Genomic DNA, 10,404 nt, shown 5'->3' with positions numbered 1-10,404 from the left:
ATGAACATAATCTTTTCAGTGCAGAAATGTCAGCTGCAACGATGCAAGACGTGTTAGCTGGTGGCACAGCTGCCAAAGCAAATTGATAAATTGATTAACATCTTTTGCCTAAAGTTACTGCTCAGTTTAAAAAGGGAATACCTTCTGCTCTGACAGGTGAGGTTGCCCCAGTAGTTTACAGTGCTGATTGCATTTATTAAAGACAGGAAACTGCACATTAAGGGGATTTGTACCAGATTGTATCATACTGTCTCTTGTGTGCACAATTTTCACACGAGCAAATTTACATAGTCAGTGAGCTCTGAATTATTTACTAAAGAAAATGTCTTTACTTTAGGAACACAGAATCCATCAACACAAGGTGCCGCAGACGTGTAAAATATAAGGTATTAACAAATAGAAAGAAAAATAACACAGTAGAAAATTACATACGTTCCAAACACATTGTTAGAGTGCAACAGTCCGGAAATAAAAACCCCATTCATTTCCCCATAGAGGAATTGATTTTTAATGATAAGACTGACTAAGATAGAGCCACTGTGGGCTACGAGGTTGTTATTCATTGATATACACTTTTGTTGAAGCCATCACCTGAATAATTTCAACATATTTTTTGAATAATCATTTTTAACAATAGAATTGTTAAAAATGATCAATCAGATTGTCCCAAAAACACTTTGCAGCTAGCCATTCCCATGTAGCGATGAAAATAAGTCAGTCTTCCTACACTCAAACTATTAAAAAATGGCTATATATGAAATATGTTATTTCATCATCTTAGAATTATAAGGTTCTATCTGACACTTTTTTTCAAAATTTAGTTATTCACATATATTTATTCGGTGACAACTTATTTACATTATGTACATTGTGTATGTTTTAGAAAATAAAAATTGGTTCTATCTACAGAAGTCTATGGAATGCAAAAACTTTGAAGCTCAATATCTCAAAAGTACTAAGAATGCAGATAGAACCTTATAATTCTAAGGTGACGATTTCTATATGAATAATAAACATATTTAAAACAATAGCTTTATATTTATTGATTGTTTTTCTTGTGATTAGCTTTGCTTTATTTATTTTTATTTTTTTGCTTTAAATCAGAGTTTGTAATGTTATGATTCACCTCGTAGCTTGTTGATTTAATTCAATGCTTATAACTCTTTAACAAATACTTTTGAAAATCCAAATGGCAAAAATAAATGTGGAAAAAAAAAATCTCTTTCTACAATGATGACTAAGTAATTGTACTTGATACATTACCATGTCAATCAGTAGAAAAGCTTTGCAGATGTTTACTGTCATCTTGCTTGATTTTTGAAGCTTTCACTTTTTGGTCTCTTTATTTCCCTTTACCTTCATATTTCTTTTAGGTTTGGCTAAGCAGTTGTCGATAAATTTTGCTCTCAGCTTCCATCCTTTTGTATACAGACTGCATGCTGTGAACACAAAATCATTTCAAGATTTTCAGAAAGTACAATCATTTTCTACATACCCTCTATTAAAAATAACTCATGAAACTCATTACACAAACATTGTATTTAAATAAATAAATAATGACAGCAAGGTCTTTTTAAAAAAAAAAATGCTTATATAAATAGAAATTGCTTGTTATGGAAAGAACTGCTATTTATTGCCTTGAGGTTTGTGGCAGTTCAGAGCAGATGCATTACCCTGCATCCTTCATTATTTTAACCATTTGCTGAGTGACAGCAGAGACAGGTGGTTTCTGCCCAGGTGAGGACCTTTGGCTGATGGATGCAGCATCAGTGAGGAGGGCAGGCAACTGTGTGTCATGGAAACTTAACATGCATGCTCAAACACCCGGGATAACATATTCAAGCACACTGCGGCTATGGGACAAACAAGCTGTCGTGACAAGAAAATTCTTATAAGGCTGAGGGCTGACAAGGTGAAACAGTCAGTTGCTAATCATGTTTTTCACAGTGAAAGGAGGTTTGAGCTGCATTTCTAATATGGGAAACCTGAGTTGCACTTGCATTCTGTTCATTTTGACCAGTGACCTAGATTCTCCTTTCAGGTTCCCCAAGTCCGAAGTAAAATGAAATGTATGAAGGAAACAGTTTTGCCATTTAATGTGGGTCTAAAAAACTAAAACCTACATATGATGTTTTGAAAAGATTATTTGGTTAGTCTATTTGTGTCGAATGAAGAAAAATCTCTGAGATGAAAGAAAATGCTAAAATCTAATTGCGAGACTTGGAGAGCTGTTCTCCTTGACATGAAAGAAATGAAAAGCATAAATGTTTTATAGTCTTCTCCATCTTAGAGTGAATGAATGTACTGAACAATGTCTGAATATAGCCCAAAATCATTTTCATTGTCTGCTACTGCTCATTCTTCGTATCTATTGCATAAACCGAAGGTGACAGAGCACAGTAGGGAATCAATGTTTCTCTGGATTACACACTGAGGACCTGTAAGTAAATATGAAAAATAATTAAGAATATTTTATGAGCATTATCTTTGCACAGAATTCATGCAGGGACGCCCAATACTGAGAGTTCACTTAAATAATCACATTGTAAGCTATACCTAAAGATGAATTAAATATTCTCCAGCAAACTCTACAAAGTGCTCCGCTCCTAAATTATTTACTGTGCTGTAAACTTTTTACGCCACACAAATGTAAGTGGGTCTATAATGGCAGTTTTATCAAAGCCTGCTGCTAGGAAAGCTCCTTTGAAGTGAGCTATAATGAAACTCAAGTATTAGAATAAATGTTTCACATACACTACAAGCTAGAGTTAAAAAACAGTTAACTGCAAAATGAAAATTCTGTGACTATTTGCTCACCCTCATGTCATTCTTGTAACTATGTTGCACTGCTTTTTAACATAAGAATAGTCGGCAACGCACGTCCTGATTTTGCTGAGTTAGATCTGTTCCTGGGTCAACATATTTTGTTGACCCTGGAACAACATTTTAATCCAAAAATTTAATCTTGACCACATCCCTACACCTAAACCCAACCCTACCCCATGGGTAATCCCTAAAATCAGAGGAAATGATAGATGAATGACACTGATGTAGAAGGACCAAACACTGATTGTAAGCCTAAACTTCACAAAAACTATAACCTGTTTTTTCAAATCTGATTGGTTAATCACAATGTTGTTCCAGGGTCAACAAAGATGTTGATCCAGGAACATGTCGTACTTGGTAAAATCAGGTTATGCAGTCAGTAACACTTTAGTACAGGGAACAATTCTCACTATTAAAGGATTAGTTCACTTCCAGAACAACATCTGTGTGAACGTTTTTTATGGTCATGACAGTTAGGGTACTACTAAAAACGTCTATCACATTTTATCCTCCAACTTCAAAATCGTCCTGCATCACTGCAGAAGTACCAACCCAGAGTTTACAAAGTGAACATGCAAAGAAGATCAAACACCCTTTACAAAAAAAAAAAAAGGTAAAAACAGCGATGTAGGGCGATTTTGAAGTTGGAGCAGAAAGTGAGACGGGAGTTTTTAGATGTACCCTAACTGTCATGACCAGAAAAAACATTTTACACAGAGCTAGACAAAACGAGCGTTTGAGGTTATAAAGTACTTTTTTTTTTTTAGAAAATAACCAACCTTTTGCTAGATATGACCCTTATTCTTTGTTTAGAGCCCTTTGAAGCTGCATTTTGGAAGTTCAATTTTGGGGGCACCATAGAAGTCTATTACATGGAGAGAAATCCTAACATGTTTTCTCAAAAGTCACATACACTGAGACAGAACAGTCAGAGAGAAGTATGAAAAGACTTACTTTGAATAATTAATGTCCAAATAATTTTGCTAGAAGTTTGGTGATTTTTGTCTGCTGTAATAAGTAGCTTATAGGCGAGCAGAAGCAATGCTGCTTTTGATGCGATTGCATTTGACCTTCACATTATTATAAATGATGTGTACAAAATTTTTGCCACACACAAGCTTTCAATCGATACTCCTCATGTGTACTGTTTTTCACATTCTGTATGTGGTGTAGATGCAGGATAGGTAGGACTTTTAATATTCTGTGAAATGCACTGGTGATATTTTTTTATTTGAATTCATGTTTGTATTCTGTCCATTCATTTAATCATAATGAAAGTGAATGAGAAGTGTACTAAAAATAAGATAAACAGCAATGACGAATCTTACCAGGCCTAGTACTAGCCTGTCACATCTGAAAAAAAAAATACAAATAAAAATAAAAGCTCAGTTGAATGCTTGTGTGTCGCGAAAATATAGCATTGCTTCAAAATCTGTATTAGGATAACTAACTAGGCCTATAAGTTAAGCTTCTATTACAGCAGAGTTTTTCCTACTTTCATTCTCTCTGACTGTTCTGTCTCAGTGTACGTGACGTTTGAGACGTCTGCTTTGTAACTACATTTCCCATAATAACTCGCGGCGTGAGTGTTACGTTACCCACAAGGCTGTTCGCCCTCTATCTCCAGGCAGGAAGGTCGTTCAGAGTCAGACTCAGGTTGAGCAGATCTTACACTTCAGCAGTAAACGATGCTTGGACAAGCAGTACGACGATTCGCCACCTCTGCGGTTCGCTCCAGTCATTATGCGGAGGGACCAGGAAAGGTGAGGAAATCTTAGGATATATGCAAAATGTGCCGGTTCTTGTTTAAAAGCTTCAGCGCCTGTATGACTGATCGGCACAAGGCCTGGTGTTCAGCTGAAGCCAGACCGGATGTCGTTTTAAGAGTTTAGTTAAAAGTGATCATTTTGATTTGTACATAGCAGCGGTTAAGCTTATATAGACAGAAGTATTAAGTGTAAAACAGTGGTTGTGATGAACCTGCAGGGGCTGAATGCAAGAATGTCTTTAGCTTAGCTTAGCTTAGCAGCATAGGTAAGTTAGCTAAACAGGCCACCGCGCCTCTTACGTTAACCGCATACTTTACGTGAAGGGTAACCTTCAGTGAATTTCAATATAAATCCATTCATGTGCTTTATTAATGATTCAGTAAAGTTGGTTTTAATGCAGTTATGGTGCAATAGTGTTTAATGTCCTTGAATTGGCAATAGTGCACCTGCTGCTTGAAATTTTACATTAGATTAGTAGCAATTAAGAGCTAAACGCAACTTAAATATTTCATTTAGCTATAATCAATTCTTTGTGATTTATTTTCTATCCATGTGGCAACTTCAAAAATCCTAGAAATTGACTGATTTAAGGGTGTGGAAACTCTATTTTAGTACACCAGTACACAGTTTCTAATTTAAACTTTTGAACTTGTTTTTTTTTTGTTTGTTTGTTTGTTTGTTTTTTTTTGACAGTATAAAATTCTATATATTGATGACAAATGACTGGAAATGTATTGGTCAGAAGCTGTCGGATCAGTTGAGAATTCTGCCTAGGACACAAAGACCTTGTTCAATGTAATTTGTTGGGCGAAAGCATGTCTTTAATTACAAAATCAAGAAAGTCTTAACATAATTCTCAAATTAAATAGTATTTAATTCACTTTTTTTTTTTTTTTTCCTTTTTTGCAGAACTTGCCATTCTCTGTTGAGAACAAGTGGAAGCTTCTTGGCATGATGGTGCTGTTCTTCGGCAGTGGATTTACCTTCCCCTTCATTGTTGTCAGGCATCAGATCCTGAAGAAGTGAAGCTCCTATCAGTCACACATTGTAAGTAACTTTGCATAATAATATATATAATAATAATGCTCTTCGTCTTCATTAAAGTTTGAACACTGCCGCATTGTGAAACATTCCAAACAATAGACGTTTAATAATTTAGGATGGTATTTTTGTATTCTTTTCTTACATTGCCTCTTTTGTGTTTTGTTTTAGGTCAGTGTGATTCTTGTGCAACGCAGCTCTCAGTTTCTTCTGGTGTGGAACCTTTAATGTTATTGTAAATAAAATGACCAATTACATTACTATGTTTTTCTGATTCTTTATCCCATTCTTTCCTATAAACTTAAAAGCATAGGCTGAAATTGCATAAATGAAATTATTCTCTTTATTGGATTGAATATTAAAAGTTACTTATCCAATGAACAAAACATGCTTAAGTTTATTAAATTCAGTTTGTCATTTGTATGATAAAATGTTCACTTAAACATTGATGTGATGTTTATAATAAAGTGATCTTATAATAGGAATAGTTTATCCAAAAATAAAAATTCTGTTATCATGTACTTACCCTGTATGAGTTTCAGCAGATGGTATCCATTGACTTCCATAGTATTTTTTCAGTACTATGGAAGTCAAAGGTCGTCAACTGCTTGGTTAGCAACATTCTTCAAAATATCTTATTTTGTGTTAAACAGAAGAAAGAAACTCATACAGTTTTGAAACAGCCTTTGGGTGAGTAAATGCTGACAGAATTGTTATTTTTAGGTGAACCATCCCTTTAAATATTATAGAAATATAATAATATGACAGGCTGTGAAGTATCTGAAGTTCACAGCTTTGCACTGTTTTTGCATAGTATTAGCAAACAGAACTTCAGGAAAGCTCTCACTTAATGAAAATGAGATACATTTTACAACGGTGGGATTATAGTGTAAAGAATATTAAAATGGGAGGGTCTGCTGGGATTCTAGACATGCGATGAGAAGTCAGTCACTTACAGCTGAAAAAGTGTGTTTGAAAGGGTATTGTTTTCCCTCCACAATTCTCAGCTTTATGCCTCTGCTGCTGAATTTCATATATAAACCCATTATAGTTCAATTAACCTTCTACTGCCAAAAGCTATAAATATCTAGGAACAAAACAACAGAGAGGGGGACTTGCAAAGTGACAGGGTAATATTGGAAAAGAACTGGCATTACAATTTTTATTTCACTGGGAACAGACTCATTCGAGTTTTATGTACATCATTCAAGGGAATGTGACTTGACAATTTTTTTTTTTAAGAAGACCAAAGGGGTAAGGAGTTGTAAGACTGCGAAACGAGCCATAAAACTAACTTGTTATAAACCATTCAGACCATATTGTTAATATTTAGTTGGGTTGACTGATGCATTTGGCTATTTTTAGTGCACAGAGTCACATGGAAATGTCATTACTTTACAGTTGGTGTGTATGGCCAGTATCTTATTTTAATCTTCCCTAAGGCAGTTTTAAAGAAATGTCCTAAATATATACGCATACAGTATCTATGGAAGCCCTTTTCTGCCAATTAAAAAAGGTAACTGTGACTTTTTATCTCACAATTCTGACTTTTTCCTTGCAATTGGGAATTATAAACTGGCAATTTTTTTTTTTAATTTAATTTTTTTTTTTTTTTTTTTTGTAATCAGAGTTGCGTGATATAAACTCAAAATTGTGAGAAATAAAGTCAGAATTGCAAAATAAAAAAAAAAACTTTTTTTCTTGTATCTCCTTGTTTGTATCTCAGTTCTAAATTTTATAAAGTCAGAATTGTGAGTTATATCACGCAATTCTGAGAAAAAAAATTCCGATATGTAAATTGACATAAACTCACAATTGTGAGAAATAAAGTAAAAAATCTGACTTTTTTCTTGCAAATGCGAGTTTGTATCTCTCAGTTCTGACTTTATAACTCGGAGTTGTAAGAAAAAAGTCTGAGTTGTGAGATTAAAAGTTGCCATTACCTTTTTTTTTTTGAGAGAGATACAAACTTGCATTTGCAAGAAAAAGTCAGACTTTATTTCTCACAATTGTGAGTTTATGTCAGTTTACATATCGAAATTCTGACTTTCTTTCTCAGAATTGTGATATAAACTCATATTTCTGACTTTTTGTCTCACAATTGCGTGATATAAACTCGCAATTGTGAGTTATAATCAGAATTGCAAGATATAAACTTCTGACTTTTCCTTAAAACCGCATAATACAGACTCGCAGTTCAGACCTTTTTTCGCAGAATTGCGAGATACAAACTCACAATTCTGACTTTAGAAACTTTTTTTTCTTCTTCTTCTTTTTTGGAAAGAGACTTCCATAAGTATCAGCACAAGTTTTCCATTTTTAATGTTTGATATAGCCCACTTGAATAGTAAGAATAAATTATATTGATACTTATTTCTCATATTTACTTTTTAATATATTGTTGTCATACACCTTAGACTTTTATGTTGTGAACATGTTATCTCCACAGTCAGAGTGACTTTGAAAGACCTCTAATCTAGTGTTCTAGCTTAGTGTTTATGTATCACTATAACACTACGTCCTTGAGAACAAAGATGCTATCTTTGCCTGTGCCAGAATGCTAAGGTCACACAGAACAGGCCATTAAAAACCAGCCATCCCTAAATCAAAGTCTGCCAGATTGTATGATAACTCTTCCCTGGACACAGACCCTGATTAAAACAAAGCAGAGCCATTAAAAATCAATTCCATAATTGTATATTAATGTTTAATGATTTCGGACCGTCATGCAGCACTATAAAGTTAATGTACCATCAAATTTGCCAAAAGCAATGAAAGCGAAGGCAACAATAAACTGTGTGCGTTAATTTTGGATAAATGTGTATTTGCTTCCAGCTTTGAACAAAAGGTTAAATTCTAGTCTGTTCGATAGAAAGCTACCGTTTTACCTCTGGGCTCTTTATATCTCGTTTACGCTAAGATGTCTGAATGGGTCTAACTTTGTAGGTTAATTGCTGAAATAATTAGCTGCTTTTAATTTGCTCAAGTCTCAGTCATTCTATTTGTGTCCTCTGGCTGTTTAATGGCTGTTAGTTTGTATTTGACTATACCTATACCATGCAGTGACTTTTAATGGAGAATTGACATACAGATACTGGGTTTTAAAGGGATAGTTCATCCAAAAAAAAAAAAAAAAAAAAAAAAAAATTCACCCTTATGTCGTTCCAAACCCGTAAGACTATCATTCATCTTTAGAACACAAATTAAGATATTTGATGAAACCTGAGAGCTTTCCCTTAGTCTCTCATGCTTGCAGTGTACATAATCAGTGCTTGGTTGTTTCATTTACATGATTTGCCAAATGTGCAGTTTCCTTGAGAAAACAAAAACAACAGAAAAAGCAAATAATGAACGAACAAACAAGCAAATAATGTTCAGAATTTAAGAAATCCTGTGGGAAAAAATGCATTCTACCTAAAGATTTATTTACACTGAATAAAAAAAAATATCTGCAGTTGACAGCAAACAGTAGGTTTGAAAAGAAATGGGACCAAACTGCCTATTAAGCTAAGAGTCTCATCAAAGGCAAACAACATTAAATGAAGAAGGCTATACTCTGTTCCTGGCATTTCCTTTAGACTTTCATTAAAGTCATTATAGACCAAAAAGAAAAATTAAATAATTTATGCTTTGAAATACATGTCATTTCTCTTTACTTTTTTTTTTTTTCAAAAATACCCTGACTGCTGTCAGAGATTAATTGCTGTGCTTCAAAATCTTATTAAGATCACAGTTAGATACTTTTGTCTCTTAAGTTAATTATTTTCCTGTAAAAAATAAAGGTTTACTTTATTTTTCATCCATTTGCTGCAGTACTTTGCTGAATAGCTCACCACAAAATATTCTCAACATGTAGTAGCACTACCAGAACACATTTTATGGTGGCTTTCATTTGGAGTGTCAATGGTTAAAATATTGCCTAAAGGTGGAAGTATGTCTACAAATGAATCAGGAATATACAGTGGCATGTCAAAGTTTGGGAATCCCTTGCTGAATCTGTGAAAATATTAATAATTGTAACAAAATAAGAGAGCATGTTATTTTTTATTTAGTACTGTTCTGAGTAAGATTTTACATAAAAGATGTTTACATATAGTCAAGACAAAAAAAGTTTGGAAACCTTTGGTTCTTAATATTGTGTTTGGTTACCTGGATGATATACGACATTTTTTTTGTTTTTGTTTTGTTTTGTTTGTTTTTTTGTGATGGTTGTTCATGAGTCCCTTGTTTGTTCTGAACAGTTAAACTGAGCACTATTCTTCAGAAAAATCCCCCATGTCCTGCAGATTCCTCAGTTTTTCAGCATCTTTTGCATATCTGAACCCTTTCCAGCAGTAACTGTATGATTTTAAGATCCATCTTTTCACACTGAGGACAACTGAGGGACTCAAACACAACTATTAAAAAAGGTTCAAACATTCACTGATGCTCCAGAAGAAAACCAAACACGATGCATCAAGAGCCGGGGGATGAAAACTTTTGAACAGGATGAATGTGTCCAAATTTTTCTTATTTTGTTGAAATATCTTTTTTTCCCCCATTTAGTACTGCCCTTCGGAAGCAAAAGAAGATACTTGCATGTTTCCCAGAAGACAAATTAAGTACAATTTACCATGATCTTCAATTTCAAAAGTATCAAAATCATACAGTCACTGCTGGAAAGGGTTAAAATATGCAAAGCATGCCGGAAAACTGAAGAATCTGCAGTACCTAGAGGATTTTTTCCTGAAGAATGGTGCTCAGTTTAACTGTTCAGAGCTAGTTTTGT

General features: G+C 34.0%; 1 protein-coding gene across 1 annotated transcript; it reads left to right on the top strand.

Moving 5' to 3' along the window:
- The first annotated feature begins 4,421 nt into the window (after nt 1-4,421).
- LOC127164867 (cytochrome c oxidase subunit 7C, mitochondrial) lies at nt 4,422-5,896 on the top strand. Its single transcript, XM_051108983.1, has 3 exons — nt 4,422-4,589; nt 5,505-5,642; nt 5,808-5,896. Exons 1-2 carry the CDS (start codon nt 4,515-4,517, stop codon nt 5,619-5,621), a joined length of 192 nt encoding a protein of 63 aa, XP_050964940.1. The 5' UTR covers nt 4,422-4,514; the 3' UTR covers nt 5,622-5,642; nt 5,808-5,896.
- The last annotated feature ends 4,508 nt before the right edge of the window (nt 5,897-10,404 follow it).

This window comes from Labeo rohita, chromosome 5 (assembly GCF_022985175.1).
Source record: "Labeo rohita strain BAU-BD-2019 chromosome 5, IGBB_LRoh.1.0, whole genome shotgun sequence".
In the NCBI taxonomy this organism is placed as follows: Eukaryota; Metazoa; Chordata; class Actinopteri; order Cypriniformes; family Cyprinidae; genus Labeo; species Labeo rohita.
The sequence above is the reverse complement of the archived record's forward strand: the minus strand, read 5'-3'. Positions and strand labels throughout refer to the sequence as shown.

What these genes read in the sequence shown, in the direction of transcription:
- LOC127164867 (XM_051108983.1), top strand. Translation starts at nt 4,515, where the DNA reads ATGCTTGGACAAGCAGTACGACGATTCGCCACCTCTGCGGTTCGCTCC. An exon ending in ATGCGGAGGGACCAGGAAAG is followed by an intron (nt 4,590 to 5,504) that starts GTGAGGAAATCT and finishes CCTTTTTTGCAG; the next exon opens with AACTTGCCATTCTCTGTTGA.